The sequence below is a fragment of the Labrus bergylta genome, chromosome 17 (assembly GCF_963930695.1).
Source record: "Labrus bergylta chromosome 17, fLabBer1.1, whole genome shotgun sequence".
Classification (NCBI taxonomy): Eukaryota; Metazoa; Chordata; class Actinopteri; order Labriformes; family Labridae; genus Labrus; species Labrus bergylta.
The window spans coordinates 13,737,654-13,755,680 of NC_089211.1; the positions used below are offsets into that span (position 1 = coordinate 13,737,654).

Genomic DNA, 18,027 nt, shown 5'->3' on the forward strand with positions numbered 1-18,027 from the left:
AAATCATGAAAACCGGAAGTATGTCCATAATAATATTTGATCACTGGCATATGTTGAGATAAATTGGAGACAAAATTGACTGTAATTGTTTTCTGTATACTACAATTTGGCCCTCTGGCAGTGAGAATTAAATTAATGTGGCCCTTACTGTGACCAAAGTTGCCCAACCCTGAGTTACTGTATCTCCATTACTTAAGGGGTTTTTAGAGGCCCAATTGGGTGGTCTAGTATTTCTTTCTTTCCAGGAATTAAAGAGATTTTCACAGGCTTGATTAACATATTTCTCTCAGGCTATTTGAGGACGTATTCTGGGCCTACAGGTGCAACATAGTTTTGTTTATCCAGCGGTCTTCAAACTTACAAAGTGATTTACATAAGCAAAGAAATGCATTCTAATGATATTCAAATCCATTGTACAGAATGAGTCAAGTAGGAATGAATGGGTTTTGTTTACATGAAATAAGGTTGGGAAAGTATTTTGGAGGCTATATATTTTACTTTATCGTGCAGAGGCTTGTCTTACATAGATTGCCCTTCTTTAATAAGGAATTTGAGGGAAAGCTGTTTAGGTGGCTTTGTAGGAATGAGTGAGAGCTGACCATTTAGACCACTCAGGTATTTTTGGCAGGTATAAGGAAGAGGAAAAGCTGGGTATTCCTATATATTTTGTAACACTGGGTGGATATTAGGATTGTGAATACACTTGGGTTGTTATTTATTTATTTTAGGTGGCACACAAACTGAGGGTACACTTGTATATAAATTGTAAATAGATGTAAGCATTTGTTGGAATAATAAATAAACTCAGAAGAAAGTGAGAACGGGGAAAGGTTTTATAAGTTTGACTTTTACCTGTTCCTTTTCGAACAGTTATTTTTTTCATTATCTTATTTTAATTTTTGGTTCGAAATTAAGTCTTTCATTCATTCAATTAACTTTCAGCAACTAGTTACATGTTAAAAATGTAGTCGGGATCAAGTGGCTTTCTTGGCAGCACATCAGATAAAACAAGCCCAGATGATGATGATGTGTGTCTGCAGCTTGTTTTACCTCTTCATCCTGGCGTCTGTCTTTGGTTTAAGGCCTACTTACTAATCCAAAGAGTGATTATCTTGATTACAAACCTCAGGGAAAACCATGAGCTGTGCAAACAACTCAAGCCCTTCTTGTTCTTCATTTCATGCATGGCCAACTTATTTGTATCTGCTGCTGTCTGTATCAAAGCCTCAAAGACTCATTACATCATTATGTAGAGTAGAAAATGAGTCTCTGCACACACTTCAACACAAATATACACTTCTACCTGACAGTTTGAAGCAGTGTTTGTCTAATAAACAGTATGATGTAAGTTTGTTCTTGTTTTATTTGCACACTCACACAGTTACATGACACTGTTTCCTTAAGCAAAATAACCACATTAGCCTAAACATCCTTTCATAAAACTCTATAGAACAGGGACTGTATTCACAAAGCTGCTAAGAACAAGAGCATTAATCTAAGATTACTATTCAAGTCACATGATCATACATACATTTTAGATTGGCAGATACGTAGAAATGCTCTATCTCTCTTCTTGGACACTTTATTTATTCATTTTATGAATACAGACCAAGAACTATAGAGGGAACATTTTTAAAACCATCATCTAGTAAATGCATGTTTCACACATTTATGTTGTAACACAGAGGCCTACATAAACACACACACACACACACACACACACACACACACACACACACACACACACACACACACACACACACACACACACACACACACACACACACACACACACACACACACACACACACACACACACACACACACACACACACACACGATCGAGGGTCCTTATTTTAATATGAGACTGTTCACAAGGATCCTTATTGCTGACAATAAAAACTGACCACATATCCATCACAGGTTTACTCTGACTTTGGTTTCACATTCAATATGTTTGTTTACGTATGATATAGCTTATGAGTCTATAAAAGCACTTTATCGGGAGTCTGGACACATCTGTGACTCCCTGATACACACAGTGTATGAGATTGTGAAGATGGGAGATTCAGAAACAGAGAACTGCAGGGCTACAACGCGGAATGTTTGCAAACTACATTAGAAGTCTTTAAATGTGCCGTTTCTACGAGCACACCGACTCCGTACGATCAGATCAGAATCCTAATGCATGGATATTGCAGTTGTTCTCCTTGTTCACCACCCTTTTTTTTTTCCTTTTTTTTTTTTTAAACCTGGTTCCTATTTTTCCATATTTTGCAGACTCCATGACAAATAAAAACGAAAAATTTTCGATGCCTTAAATTGCATCATCTAGCAGACGGAGAACAGGCTCTAATGGCTGCTACAGAATCTTTTGGGGAAATGCGCAAAATCTACATAGAGCCACTTTTTTTTTTGCCATAAAAAGGCTCATATTGTCTGACTACATTACAGAGAGCATCCCTACAGAGACAAACCATTATGTGACAGTATAAGAAAATACTTTTCAAGATCAAGAACAACTGTAAAGAAAAACAGTGCTTCTAGCTTGCAGAACACAGTGGTTGCTGGTCTTCTGATGCCTTGTTTGATTAGTTTGTTTTTGTGGGACTTTGGGTTATTTAAATAGTAAACTAGCAGGTCTAACTTTCTGCCAAATAAAATGATTTGTTAGTTAACTGAGTCCGGAGGCTCAGAAGAGAGCGACGTAGCGGCTGTTTCCTGTTTGAAAAAAGGCATCTTGTGCTTTGACAAAAGGTTAAACTCTGTAGGGATGCTTTCTGTGATGTTGTAAGACACATACAATAACAATCTCTGCATCTCAGTGGTAAATAAAACACTTTTTGTTGACACACTTCGATTGGGTTATGTGCCCCAAAGGAATAAGTTTCAGCCATTAAGGCCTGATTCAAGGCTGCTGGCTGAAGCAATCTTCTAAAGCAAGCCAAAAAATTGTATAAACTTTTCGTCATTAACACCTCAAAATCTGTAAAAATAGGGCTTATGTTTAAAAATACGGTAATTCCACTTTAGTTACTGATATTCTATGCATTGTCTGTTTCTCCTGCTTTCCCTATCTGTTTGACCCCAGTGGGGCTAACCTGAGCTGGTCTGTGTTCACCTATGATGGCCGCGATGAGGGCCTCCGGTGCAGTCACCCCACCTCCTGGAGACACAGGGCTGCGGGGGCTGAGCGGACTGATGGTGGGAGACTGTACAGTATCGGGGGAGACCAGCCGCTCCTTCTTAGCAACAGAGCATGGAGAGCGGCTGTGGGACTGTCCTTCTTTGCAGCGAGGGTGGAGGCTGAGGCCCTGCAGGGAGGGGAGGGGGTTGGAGGAGAGAGCTGGAACAGCGGGGCTGCGACTGCGACGGTGGCGATGGTGGTGTTTGCCATTTTTTGGGCTCGGACTGCGGGAACACGGAACCAGAAGGACCAGAGTGCTGTCGTCTTCTGAGCTGACATCTGAGCTGTCAGAGCGACGACTGGTGGGGCTGTGGATCGGGATCTTGATCTGTTTAGAATGAGGGATTCAAGAGAAAATCAAAATCAATGCTGTGGTGAAGAGGCATCTACTACTGTATATGACTGAGCTGAAGTTAATTCAAGCTGATGGATTTTAGGTTGAGCAATGTATCATATTTTACTGATCATATGTTACGCTGTACAATCAGAATCTGCACAGAGAGTAGAAATCAAAACGTTCAATTGAAGGAAAAAAAAAGGAACATTTCCTACAGAAATGTCGTGAAATAAAAGTGTAAAGTAGCAGAAAAGCAATGGAAGAGTAGTAACTAATTTTCAAAAATCATTTAGTCCATAGAATGTTCCAAGCTAATACAAAGTGTGTTAATGCAGTCTACTCACGTAGAACTAAACATTTAAATCCTTACATCTGTAATGAGAAGATTTTCTTTTCTTTTTCAACATCCAAAAAAGCTGTCAATTATTTTTAGTTGACTCCCTTAGTTATTAATCCACTTGTAATTTCATCACTAAGGAAATTTAGATGCAATTTCCTCCATCGATAGAGTCTGAAGTTGAACAGCCTGCCTGGCGTGCTTAGAGACCTGGTCCCGTATTCACAAACATTCTGAGAATCCTCTCAGAGAGCTCCTAATTTAGATTGATGATTGAGGGAAACATTGAGTACCAGTCAGCAACAACAGTAGCAGTCTTCACTAATGTCAGAAAGAAGCCTAAGTCCAATGTTCCAGGCACTGCAGGCGTTTACCTGCTGAAGCTGTGTTTATATTTTTAATATTATTCGAAGTGTACTATGACGCTCCTATTTTTTGTCTGTTGTGCGTAGGTCTCGTGGCCCTTTACTATGAATTCCTTGTATTTCTAATCGATAATTCTAATGTATATCATTCCTTGCTTTGTATCACATGATCTGTCAGGTGATCTTAGAGGTTCTAAATATGTAGAGGTGTGTCTCCTCAGTTGTTCATGTCTGACGACAGTCTAGGGCCTGAAACATCACGTGTGGTGATCATTTCCATTAAATGGGAATTGTTGCATATTCTGGTGTGCTGACTTAGTCTTCTTTCTGTCTTTGGATATGTTTTTTTTTTGTCCAGCGCCTGGTACTCAACTATCCGATGTGCACGCTGTTTGATATTTTTGTAAGACTTCCCTAATGTCAAATCTCGTGAAAAACTTCTGGGAGAGTGCATGTGGTTAAAGCAGCAAAGTAATGACCATGGAAGAATGAAATCTTGAACATTTTCATGTTAATCTAATGTTTGGATGTCCACATACTCTTTGCCATACATGTAAGTATGAATGTACAATAAAAAGCAGTGAGATGCTTTTATTACCTGAATTGATGTTGACAATCCAACGATACTGTTCATGTTGTTACTATAGTAACCCAGCATGTATTCACAGTCATCTCTTGGTAAATCCTCCTCTGAAAATGTCACCTGTTGAGGAAAGGAAATTAAATAAATGATCCCTGCTTCGCTGCCTTCACAATAAATGTGTGACTTTGAGTGTCTGCCACACCTGAGTTGTATGCTCTCCTTTGACCCATATGTATGCCTGATAGTCTTTGTGATGTCTGAATCCCACCTGTGGATAAGTAACAATGTTATGAAAAAAATTGGCACAGGGCATTCACATATATCCCGAAGCTTTTAAGCAAAACAATGACCTTGTATATCGCCACCCAGTCCCATGAGCTGCGCTGATAGGTTGATGCAACAGTGAATCTGACTGTGGCATCTGAGACTCTACTCCAGTCCTTGTTGACCTGCAGCTCCACCAGGGGTACCTCCACCTTGAATGGGAACTAGAACAGAGATTGAAGGAATTTAATTAAAAAAGTAAGTTCATAGATTTGGTTGCAGCGTCTACGGTAAGGATATGTCTCACATGGAGAGAAAACGTCGCAGAAACAGGTTTGTGGTCACTGATGGTGAAGCCCATGTGACTTCGGTACACATGCTGCGTCACTTTGGTTGCCCCACCTAACCAGGAGGTCAGACCTCGCTGTAGTGCTGCATTGTGGGTCGGGACTGGGGAGCCGGTGCGACGGAGGCGCCAGAGGATTCGATCTGTCCAGGCTGGTTTCCTCTTTTTAGCACTGATAGAAAAGAAGTAAAATAGATTTTTACTGAATTGAGTCTGATGGAGTGAGTGAGTGATGGACACTGGACTAACCTGGTGTCGTATGTATGAGTGCCCACATCAAACTTATATGTAGGTGGGAATTTGAGTGACCCCTCTAAGAAGCCCTCCAGGATGGACTCTGTGTTTTTAGCCATGTTGAGCTGTGGAGACAAAAAGTGGGAGAAAAAGAGCTGGTGAGGGAGGGTAGTTACAGTATATTCACATCACTGGATCCTAAATGTTTATCTCTATGACAGCAGGTGTTGTTCATCATACCAATCCTTTCGGGTGATAAATATCCAAACACCATTCATAAAATGAGGGAACAAAGTGATAAAACATAGTAAAACAAATAGTATAACAAAAGCCTTACTTCACTGTTATCAAATACCTTAAGACATTATAAAGAAGTGCATATGGCATCAACATCCTCTACACACAGAAAAGCTAGAGAATACAAATTACAAAAATTTCACACACAAGTGTTTAGGGATCATATCTATGTATCTTTTATGACAAGTTTGAATACAGAAAAGCAGTGAGGAGAAGTCACATCTTGTTGTATTTTCCAAAATGCACTTTTCTTTCCCTTTTTTTTTTGTACAGATGTAGTGTCCAGGCTTTGTCCAGGTCCCATACCAAGATGAATTTAATTCACCCTAAGCGAAGGTAAACTAGCAATCCAGTGCCCTCTGCTGCCCATGGTTGGTGATCAAGAGAAAAAGAGGTGGTGTTAAGCCTTCCAGAAAATTCCACCTGTGCAAATAAAAAGATGCCTCACCTGATCTCGCTCCAACAGAAGAGGCAGCTTGTTGCTGTCGATGGCACATTTCACCACATGGATGTCGTAGTCTTCAATACGGAAATTTAGATCGCCAAACCAAAACACAACACTGGGGAAACAAACGAACAAAACAAAAAATGCAACCATACAATTTTTATTTTAAAAAGGAAGATTTTTTTTGTTTTTATTTGTTTTTTTGCAATTATTAAACCTACTTTAACAATGTTCCAGCTTCGTCAGTATATTGAGCATTACATATAGTGTGTTACTTAAATCTCCAGACATACTAAAGATCAAATAAAAACACTTTACAGATTAATGCTGCAATATGTCCTCCTAAAATGTTCATAAGCTCATAAATTAAACTCATATGTTTAAATGCTGTCACCCACTCGTGGTCCAGTACACCCGTGGCCAACCCTCCTTCAAACTGCTGCTGCTGCAGGATGCTTTCAAAGTCCTCCATCCGCTGCTCCAGGTTCCTCATGTGAGCCGGCAGGTGACAGTTGAGAAAGCACACCGGGTGGCCAAACATCGTCATCCTGGCACTGACGCCACCTTTATTCCCCTGAGGAAGAAATAAAGGGAAAAGAGAGAGAATAGAGAGAGAAATGGATACAAAACTCCAAAGTCAGGGGAGGACAGAGAACCAGAATATTGTACTAAAGTAAAAGTTAAAGTTCAGTTACTTCATTAAATATTACTTAGAGGTAAAATGACTGGTCCAACATTTTACTCAAGTAAAAATAAAAAGTAATTCTTGTACTTAATGTACTGACAACTATGTTCTTACTTTAATACCTGATGGGCGGGGTTAAAAATGAAAATAAAATCTCTCCTTCCTGTGCAAAAATATCTCTTGCTATGATCCTTAGTGTTTCAAAAAATATGTATAAAGTGCTCCATAGGCAAATCAGCTCTACTGAAAAATAATCTTACTTCAAAGAAGGACAACAGGTACATTATTATTTCTCAGTAGAAATTAAAGTTAGGAAATGACATTTTTTTCAGTCAACCTATAGACACAATGCACTTGAAGCCAAACTGGCTGCTTAAATATGGCCAAGGTTTAATTTCATTTTTTTAGGCTTACTTGCAACATTACAGAGAATTTCAACTGGGTCAACATTCCGGTCCCAATTCATCCAAACTCCCATCTTCTGATATGTGCGCAATCAGGCGTCTACTTTTCTGCCATCTATCTGACAGTCATGATGGTGTGAAAAGCCAAATCAACAGGTCTTTTTTGTTTCAAAGTACAATACTTCCACCAAAATGTACGTAAGTAAAATTAAAATAACTCAATTTTGAAAAAGTACACCAAGAATGTAATCAATTACAGTAATGTATATGTAATTAATTTCATCCATTCTAAAGCAAAAAATAATAAAGTAGGATCATGTATCAACTATATATGTGTTCAGGGACAAAGTCAGGGTGTTTTTTTGCCCTTGAGTCACAGAACCAAAAAGCCAGACAGTCTGCTGCTGCACTGACCTCAAAGAGAAGGAGACTGCACCAGCAGCCAGGGGTGATGCTGACATCAACACACACGAGAAGGTCACCACACTGACATATGCACCCACACATGCATGTGCCTGTTTGCAAGTGGACACACGCGCACACACACGCACGCACGCACGCACGCACGCACGCACACACACACACACACCACCACAAAACTGCCCCTTCCCACTAACACAAACCCACCAGGAAATTTGCTATGTAAGTCTCAGAGCTGAATTTAGAGCAGTACGTCTCAATGCTTAGCACGTACCCAGTATCCCCCGAGTCCTGTGCGTGTGCTCTGTGTCTGCACGCCTCGGAGGAATGGAAGATGGCAGAATTTAGAGAAAACCAGCAACAGCACTCCCTGCATACGCTGGGACGCCACCTAAACAGATGAGGCGAATAGAAAGTCATTATCAATAAGATAAACTAGAAAATAGAAGCACCTTCAGATTCAACCTCACTGACCAGAACGTATCCAAAAGGACTGAGTGTGTCCATGCACCGCTCACTCCACTGGTCAGAGAAAAGAACATCCTTCAGCCGCTTGTTTATCATGGAGTTGACTTCTTGGAGTCTGTGTGGTGCCAGGAAATTAGAGAAATGTAATTGAAAAGTGGGAAAAGGGCTCTTTTTTTTTTAAAAAGGACAGTGATGGGTAACAGAGGCAGACGGAACAGAATGATCACAGATCACTGAGTGGGCACTCCCGGCTGTCTCTCTCTGGCACTGCTGAGCCTGGGAGAAATAAATGCTTACCCGATGATGAACATGTCAACGCTGCCATCTGAAACATTTGGTCCAAACAGAGGGGTTATGTCATCTGGTGGGACAGCAGATCCGACGTTCCATGTGATGATGTACACCCTTTCAGAGGAGAGAAAGCGTGGAAATGCTGCATTAGATGTAAATCCTATAGATACTGTAGGGTGATAGAGGATATAATCTCTGCTGTAATCCTCAGGGAAATAGCTTTCATCAGTGCTGCTGTAAATAGAAAAAAGATAAGCACAATTAAGCACCTCTTTTTACCTCCATGATGACTAAGGTGTGTGAGTGTGTTTGTGGGACTGCTAGAGGAGAGAAGGATATGGAGCAAAATGTCCTTTGAAACGTAACAACCAGCAAAACAGTGACATAACAAAACCAACAGAAACAACTTATTGAGTGACAAACAAGATTTATTTTTATAACTGATTTTTATTTCTCTTTCTATTTATACAAGAGAATTATTGTTTCATGAAGTAGCTAATCAAAAACCTGAGATATTGGGGTGGACAGATGTGCAAAAACTGGAATGGCTGTTTAAGTTTGATGTTTTTTAGCTTGCTAATTTTGTATCAAAAGCTCGGAAAAGAAGACAAGACAGTCTGTTTGATTAGTGTTTCTCTTGCTTTCTTTTTCTGTTCCATGACAATAAATAGACCTACAATGCACTCTACTCTCTGCACAGCTACGTTAGATGTCAGACATGACCAGCCTTATTGTATTTGTTTTTTAAACATTACCTGTTAACAACATTGTTACCTGGTGGAAAAATAAGCTTGTTGTGTTTATCACTTGAGTGAAAAAAAATCCTCTAAAGAGTAAAGGGGGCAAACACAAAAAGATATCCAAGGCACTCTGTTCTGTTACAAAAGTGAAAAAGCCTTTATTAATACATAAAGGATAGAGGTAAAGTCAAAACTGTGAGGCCGACCAACGCGTTTCAGCTCAGAGTGCCTTGGATATCTTTTTGTGTTTGCCCACTTCACTCTTCAGAGGATTTTTTTCCACTCAAATGATAAACACATCAAGCCTATTCTTTCATCATATCATTCCACTCTCCCATAAGATCACCTGTTTGCTGTTCAGCTTGATTGAGGACCCACACAGCGCTCCTAACCATTGATGCCTTATTATTAAATTTCTTTATTTAATTATCTATTATTAAATCAAATTTCTCCATTGTGAGATGAATAAAGGATTACTTTATGTGATCTTATTATTACCTGGTGAGATTATCATAACCCGAGGAAATAAAAACAAATACAAAAAAAAAGAAAGAAAAGAAAGTTGTTGTTGTTTGATGGATTACATATGTTACGCATTTGTGTATTCACACCACACTGAAATCGATGGATGTATTTTAAAAATGGGGCATTTTGGAGCCAATAGGCTACAACATGCATGTTCACCAGTGAGCTTTATTGGAATATGATCATATTAAGAAATGTGTCTCTGAGTGTGACACGGGGTCCGGCAAAAGTCACCTCCATCTAAATCTCTTTAGTCATACTTTCTCTTTCATTAAGACAACCGTAAGAGTATATTGTTGTTACCCATGCATGCCGCAAAGGCTTTCATGTATTCTATGATTCTTTCACATATCAACTTATTGTGTATAACTTTTCTGGTCACAAACAGCATCCACAACAATCAAGCCTCTGATGCTGATACACAACAGAGCAGTTCAAATCATAGATATAAAGCTGATAAGGTCATATCATTGTCAAGATTTAAAAAGTTAAATATAATTTATTTTGATCATTTTAATTAAATTTGCGACTCTTTAACTCGTCCATATATGTTTAAACTATCAAGCTCCTCTGCTGCTCTGTGACCTCGTGGTTCCACTTAGACTTTCAGTCTCCTTCAGGAACATCTGAAGGAGACTGTTATGTTTCGTAGACCGTCACTCGGGAAAACAGCTTTTTTTCTTCAGGGGATCAAGGTGTGGGTTATTTTACCTGCAGAGGTCAAACTGGGTCCAGACTGGGGTCATTTTGAAAATCTAATTGAAACGGTTCTTTAAGAGGAATCAGTCTTGTTGTCATGTATGATCTCGCTCTTCCTGTTTTATTTTGTTCTGTTGTATGAGAGTTTGTTATCTATGTTGTTTTGTCTTTTATTGTTGTGCTTGTTTGGTTCGGTTTTCGGTGTATCTGTTGTCGACTTCTATGTATTTTGAAGGCCTCTTTAAGGACGGGCATAGCAAGTTAGCTTAGGCTATAAATGCTTTAGTGTTTAGATTACTTATCCCTATACAAAAAAACATTAAATAAATAAAACAACTATAAAAGCAGCTGATAATAGTATGCATGTAAGAGTCCTGCTACTAAAACAGCTGTGTTGATCTCTCAGGTTCAGAAAGCTCTTAGTGAAAATGGCAGCTTCGATTCATGTGACGCATGATTTGGCAAACATCAGCCTTCATGCAGCCGCTGACTGCAGAATCTTCTGCAGCTGTATTAAACAAAGAAGACCACGGGGCAGCAGTGACAGCAGAATCTCTAAAACATCTTTGGGAAATTACAAAAGCCAAGTAATTGATTACATGGTTCAGTAAAGGTGTTGTCATATTTCTCACCTGAAGTCCTTGTTCTCTCCTCCGGACTTCTCCGCCTGCACTTGGCTCTGTGCGGAGCTCCCAGGTGAAGCTGCCCTCTGCTGCTGAGGGCTGAAGCCGGATTTGGGGCTGAGGTTTGAGGTGGGGCTGGGGTTAGGGGCCAGGTAAGGCTGGCTGCTGTAAGACTGCGGGCTGTGGGGACTTTGAGGACTGTGAACAGGTAAAGAGGACTCTGTCGGGGAATGCTGCAGGAAGTTAGCGTTCCGAGGTCCTGGGATACAAACTGGGATCAAATCTATTTCCTTGGAGGTGTCCGATGATGGCATCTTAGGGGCTGGTTTAGTTCCAAGAGCAGTCGGTCTAGGGCGGCTTATGCTTGACAGTGGCACTGGACTAGACCCAGATTTTTCCTGTCCGGACTGCATTTGGTCTATCGGTTTTATGGGCACAACTGCAACCTGCAAAGGGCTCAATCCAGCCTGCTTCTTGAGCACCTCAGGTGGGCCGAATGTGAACTGTGGAGGTAAACTTGGACTGGGAGCGATCAGTGTGCAGGGGCCGGCTTGCACTTGTGGCCCACAGGGGTCAGCGCTGATTTGTCTTTGCTGCATGCTATCCATCAACCTGCAACAGGAAGAAGGAAGGTAATCCCGACAGAAGCATGAAAACAAATAACAGTGTTTAAAAAAAAAAAAAAAATCAAGACAATGCAGCCTGTAGGTAGGGAGAATAAAAATCTTCACCTTGTTTTGAACTTGCCCTCGCTAAGGTCGCAGAGCCTCAGCATCAGTCACATTATACTGACCTTTGGTGCAGTAGGGTGCAACACAGAGCTCCTGCAATTACTGAGGACAATATCACGAGCACGGAACAACTAGCACAAGAACTCAGATCTTTTACTTAAGTAAGTACCACAGTGTAAATAAACAAGATCAAGTTAAAGTCCTGATTTCACATTTTTTCTTTAAGAATTGTATTGTGATGACATTCAATTATGTATCGATTTTTCACAAGGGCCTATTAATGATTAACTATCTCAAGCATAAATGAACTGAAATAAAACCTCTAATGCACTCGTGTGTTACGCTGATGCTGAAGTATTTGTGGGGTTAAATCTAACTCATATCTTTATAACACTACGTCATTTATTAGTTAGTTTTATGAATGATACAAAACTGCAACATAACTAGAGGATGAAACTGTCTGAAAACTATGAAAATATGTGCTCCAGCATTTGACAATTAAGAAGTCGGCCTATATAGCAACATAAAAAAAAAAAAAAAATCAAGAATATAACATTTGCATATTACAGCTCTTCGACTTTTTAATTTCCCAGCAGTGTGCTAAGGAACTAACTTTAGGCCTCCTTTCCTGGATCATACCCTTGTTGCCTAGCAACGTTAATTAGCCTCTGACCCTCTTACAAAGCAAAAGAGAATGCTGTTAGTGATCATTATGGGATAGTATCACATAGTTAAAGCACTTTACAGCTCACGATTTAACAGGCAGCTGATGAAGATGATGGAGCACATCACACAATGTCAACAGATACTGTAGGTCACGAGGAGGAATAGGGCCTCCCTCCATTTTGTTTATGTGCCCTCCCACACAGAAATGAGACACTTCATTCAATCATTCATGACATGCAAATTAGGATCTCTTTCATGTGATCACAATAGTAACCTCCAAAACAAAGCTCTGAAGTGAAGATGTAGAGAAAATTCTGTATTGTATTCACTTCAAAAGTAAAAAAAGAAACTTTCAGAGGTTAAATAGCCCAACAGAAAAAAGTGCGCCCTTTTTAATTTCCCACCCAATCATTGATTTCATAGTACATGAGCCTGCACGCCTCAATGACCTCATCTACAAGGTCCAAGCCTAAAAACACACAAAAAAACCCCCCCCACAATTTTGCTTGCAAAATCAACACAAACGCACTGTAGTAGTGGCTTCTGTGTCTTACTGACCTCCCGAAAACATCTGTCTTACCTTTTGTGCGGTTTTTTTTTTTAATTCCAAGGTGAACCGTAAAGGTGATCTCATAAATTCCAAAGAGGAAGAGCCTCAGCCTCCCTCTGGCTCGCACGTCAATCAATTGCGACTGGTGTGTCACAGAGAGTCTAAGATGGATTTGGTGGTGGTCTGGGTTCAGAGCGACCCATGCAGCAGCCGGGCACGTCGGATGAGCCTTCGGTAACCGGGGACAGCGGACGTCTCCGTCACGGCGCAAAACCGCGCTGTCTGCAGGGCTGTCAGGACAGGAGGCGGTCACGCATAATGTGTCCGGACTCGTGCATGTTGATAATGGACACAACAGCTTATTTCACCTCCCCCTCCTTTATGACTGTCTAATAGCGCAGAGCAGTTTGGCATGAGCAGCCGACTACTTTATTGTCAGCAGCATCCCGGCTGCACCTCCTGCACACCGGCCGTACACACACACCCATCACGCGCGCGCTCTCAGTGCACCTTTTCTCTTTCTCTCTCTCTGTGCACTCTGGGTAAAAAAAAAACGAAAAAAAAAAAAAAAAAAAACACTTAAACACATGGTCACCTGAGGGGCGGGTTTAGCCGGAGAGGCAAAGCGTTTCATCTGCTGTCGAAGTGCAGCAAGGCAGAAATAATTGAGCATCTGTCCAATCGGTGACGTATTAATCTGGCACTAGTGCGTCATGATGGGCGCAACTGATCAGCATCCTATTAATTACAGTTCAATCTGACAAAAGTGATAACTGCTCCCACTGGAGCTCTTCGGCAGGCCGGGGCTGGAAACACTATCACCCCATAAAGCAACCATTAAAGTAAACCAGCAATTCAAACTAATTTGAGGTCCGTAGAGTACAGACAATTCATTTTTTTTTTGTGTCAATATTTTTTTCATTTGAATGTAAATATATACTAATGTAATCACTTAAATCGTCCATACATTGGTGTTTTATCATTGCATGCCCATCTATTGTCCCTTTCACTATCCTTTTTGTCTTTTCTGTCACCTCATTTTACCAGACAAACACATTATTTCTTAGAGAGAGAGTAGAGGCTTTTGTTCTATATGCAAATGAGCATAGAAGCACACACAATCTGGAAATAATATAGTTATTAAAGGCATTCTCAGTGATACAGGGCTATTATTGCACCTCAATATGCTGGGGACCTGAAAAGTTAATGTGAAGCTCCCAAAATACCTGATACAACAGAAATCGACTCCATTTATAGTGAAGAATAGTTTGAAATAAAACATGAAAAGTCAACAGTATTAAAAAAAACACTTTAGTTTTCGAGTGATCAGAGTAGTTGGACTTAGAGAACAGCTGCATTCATGCTAGTTGTGTGTAACTGTGTCTTTAATATTTACACTCTCAGGCTCTCAACAACAAGATCATAAAATGTGTTCCCAGCTTGTCTATGGCCCTCACTGGGATTAATGCAGATGTGTAATCTCAGAGGAATGTACTGATCCTAAGCGCCAGCTGTCCACACGGACATCCAGAAGTCCCTGCTAACACACAGATACTGCACACTAGGCACTTTGCATTTATATTTACATGATGCAGCAGCCAACACATTAAACAAGAATCTGTTGAAAAAGGTGCATTAGATTATATTTTTGTCCTTAACCCATGATTATATGTGTGTGTGTGTGTGTGTGTGTATAAATTGCACTCGCAAACAGATTTTAAAAAGCTTTTTGGAGTTTATGGTCTCTTTTTGGTTTTGACCAGGCCTTTCTCCACCAGGGAGCGGTAGAACTCCTGGATGTACGTGTACACACACTTCCAGTCGGGCTCTTTCATCCGGACTAAGTCGTCCGCGTCCAGCAGAGGGGGGCAGCCGGCCAGCCTCCTGCATACAGAGAGCGAGTGTCACTGACAAATGACACAAACAATGACACAGGACTGTAAAGTCACTTTGTGCTTATCTGCAGTGCACCTCTGGAGCTTGCTTCAAAAAGACATATCTACTTTTTCATGTAAGGAAAGAGAGCTCACTCTGCAGTGCTGAAAGCCAGCAGGAAGTTTTCCCTGGGCTTGTTAGGGTTGAGGATGGAGTACTCGAACGCATCAGGAAAGAACCGGTGAACCAGGGCACAGAAGGCTATGCCATCTTTCCAACTGGAAGAGAAGTTCTGGATGTTCACTCCCTGTTTTACAGCAGAAAGGAAATCACTTTAAGAGAAATGGTGGCTGATAATGAGACATAAGAGGCAGAGCTATGTATAGCACCCCAGGGCAATAATTCACAGGCAAACAGAGTCAGGGCTTATTTACCTCATAAGGCTCTGTTTTGGCCCTGCACCAGTCAAGAAGCATCTGTTTGACATTCTTAGCATTGGGTGCTGCAGCAGGAGGACATTTCTGGGCTGAGGCTACAGCGGGACCGGCCTGACTGTGGATAAGACACAAAGATTAAAGAAATGTAGAAAAGATAGAAAAAAGTAGACAGAAAGTTTGGTTTGCTCATCTTACATAGCCGAGGCCTACTGTCACAAGAAGAGTTTTTTTTCTTTTAAGATTGAAAAGATTACTTTTTTTTTTTTTTTACATGGCATTCTGCCGCCCATTGTAAATTCATTCACACTGATCAGACCTGTCTCTTCACCGTCACAGACAGGGCCTTACAGTGGCTTCACTTAATGAGGGTCCCTTTTCAATCAGAATTTCTGTTGTTAATCAGGATTTACCTCACATACTCCCATGTAACATGCCATGTTGCAGAAAGAAGATAATTATACAAGCACGTCTGGGATTAAATGATTGCTTCACCTGCGTTAACTAGTTTTTGATAATGTAATAATGTATAGTTATGAAACATAGAAATGCAAAAATAAGGTTAACTCACCCAGTTGTTGTTCTGTTAGAAGAAGTGGAGAATGTTGGAGAGGGCTGGCTTGACAGCTCTTTGAATAAATTAAGATAAATTAAAAGTTTGTGAGTAAATCTTGAAAATATGACTGTTTTTCCAAAACCGTCTTTAGGAACTTACTGTTTGTAGGTTGCTGCTGGTTCATGGACGCTCTGCCTACACTAACTGCTCCTCCTGCTGTCCCTCCTTTGCTCAGGCCCTGTTGTTTCAAGTCCTGCTGCCTAGACCCTCGCTCCTGCTCCCGTTTATCTGATTAGACATGGTGGATAAGGATTTAGAAGAAAGGCAAAGCATCAGGGAAATGATGGAAGTTTTATGATGGCGTCCTTTTGCATGGGAGCAAGTGTCAGATTTTACCTCTCTTTTTCTTGAGCAAGTCCCTCAAAGCAGCACGGATCATTCGCCTCTGTTCAAAATCTGCTGCGTTGTCCAACTAAAAATAACAGTAGTCTTAAGAAGAGATCTGATAGAGATCATTCAATCTGATTTTGAAAAGCTTTCTTTCCGTGTATATGAAAAAAATTTCAAGAGAAGCCTCTTAGCATTATCTTCTATTAGATTATTATTATCTATTAGGACCACAGAATTTCTTAACATTTCAGTATTGAGACAAACCTCAGCAGCAGCATGATCTAAAGGCAAATAGCCTTTCATATTAAACGTTTAAGACGCTCTGTGATAATACTGTTTGCATCACATCTGTATGTTCTTGATGGTAAAATAAATAAAAAAAATCACTAGTTTACCATCTTATTAAGAACCTCTTCATCCTCAATAGTCGCGAGGTCTTCGCTGGTTAACGCTGCTGATCCACTTTCAGTTTTTGGCTCCATGTCTGAGAAGTAAATGTGCTTGAATGTCCCAAAAACAAAGCACTGGTGATATATCCTGCATGCAAATATGTATATATACATTTCTTGAGAATATTTGATCAGAAGAGTCCAGAAAAAACACCAAATCATCCAGAAAAACTGAATTACCTTTACCTCTCACATGTGTGTTCGTGCAACTCCATACTATGATCACAAACTTTATGGATTGAAAACACTTGAAACACGATTTATTTCTTCACACATACCAAACAGATGAGAAGTGTGTCTTGATTGTAAGTGTCACGCAGCATAACATTTCATTGCAGTATGTCAAATATAAACAGTTGTGACATAGACTGAGCTGCAGTGTAAAGAACTGTTTGTCTTACTAAAGTACCTCTCAGTGTATCTCAGCAACTGAGCAGAGAAGGGGCAAAAACAGGTACAAATATAGTAATGCAGTGGAACAAGACCATTACTAAAAGAATCTGATAACAGTGTAAAACTATGCGCTCAGACACAGCGAATAAAAGAGTTGCAGTAAAGCCTGAGGGAAGAATAGAGTTAAATGGGAAAAAAATAAAGACTGAGTTTTTTAGTATGGAGGCCAGTGAGGTGTGGTACAACTCACCTGTCTGCTGGAAGCCAATTTGTTGTGATGCTCGTGGCAGTTTTTCCTGTCTTTTTGGAAGTTTTCTCCCTCTCCTCCACAATCCTCCTTTAGACTTCACTGGAGAGCTGTAAGAGCTCAGTGTCGCTATCACACCTCACACTGCAGCGCTCCGTAAGGATACATGTTTGGAGAGCGAGCGGAGGTTGCTTACATGAACCTCCCAAGATGGGAAAGAGGAGGGCGAGGAGGGAGAGGTCTCTGTCACCCTCGGCCAGAATCTCTCCTCCTCTTGTCATTGCATGTCTGATGATGTCGCATGAATCTTTTAGGAGCGTTCTCTCAGCTGAACTTCATTTTCACTTCATTTGGTGAGAGCTGCAGACAAAACTTCTGCGTGGCAAACAAAGGGTTAATAAGTGCAAAAAAAAAAAAGTATCTGCAGGCACTGCCTTTTCAGGCAAAGGGCTGCCTGGTGGTTCCGTTTACAGAAGAAAGACAGAG

The 18,027-nt window shown here is 40.5% G+C and overlaps 2 protein-coding genes across 3 annotated transcripts; both read right to left on the minus strand.

The window, feature by feature from the left end:
* Window positions 1-1,345: 1,345 nt before the first annotated feature.
* Window positions 1,346-13,706, minus strand: LOC109981126 (inositol polyphosphate 5-phosphatase K). 2 transcript variants are annotated; one of them, XM_065965424.1, is made up of 14 exons: window positions 13,228-13,706; window positions 11,982-12,043; window positions 11,260-11,862; window positions 8,670-8,777; window positions 8,379-8,487; window positions 8,179-8,295; window positions 6,794-6,969; window positions 6,399-6,510; window positions 5,669-5,778; window positions 5,381-5,591; window positions 5,160-5,297; window positions 5,012-5,077; window positions 4,825-4,929; window positions 1,346-3,515 (listed from the first exon to the last, which is right to left on the minus strand). In XM_065965424.1, the coding sequence occupies exons 2-14, from the start codon at window positions 12,023-12,025 to the stop codon at window positions 3,045-3,047; spliced, it is 2,370 nt and encodes a 789-aa protein (XP_065821496.1). In that variant the 5' UTR covers window positions 12,026-12,043; window positions 13,228-13,706; the 3' UTR covers window positions 1,346-3,044. The 2 variants fall into 2 exon arrangements, with proteins under 2 accessions (XP_065821496.1, XP_020485432.2); XM_020629776.3 differs by lacking the exon at window positions 11,982-12,043 and having other exon boundaries at window positions 13,228-13,705.
* Window positions 13,707-14,487: 781 nt separating this feature from the next.
* Window positions 14,488-17,911, minus strand: smtna (smoothelin a). Its single transcript, XM_020629890.3, has 8 exons — window positions 17,545-17,911; window positions 16,848-16,936; window positions 16,459-16,534; window positions 16,222-16,350; window positions 16,078-16,135; window positions 15,507-15,624; window positions 15,228-15,379; window positions 14,488-15,081 (listed from the first exon to the last, which is right to left on the minus strand). Exons 2-8 carry the CDS (start codon window positions 16,932-16,934, stop codon window positions 14,934-14,936), a joined length of 768 nt encoding a protein of 255 aa, XP_020485546.2. The 5' UTR covers window positions 16,935-16,936; window positions 17,545-17,911; the 3' UTR covers window positions 14,488-14,933.
* Between the last annotated feature and the right edge of the window lie 116 nt (window positions 17,912-18,027).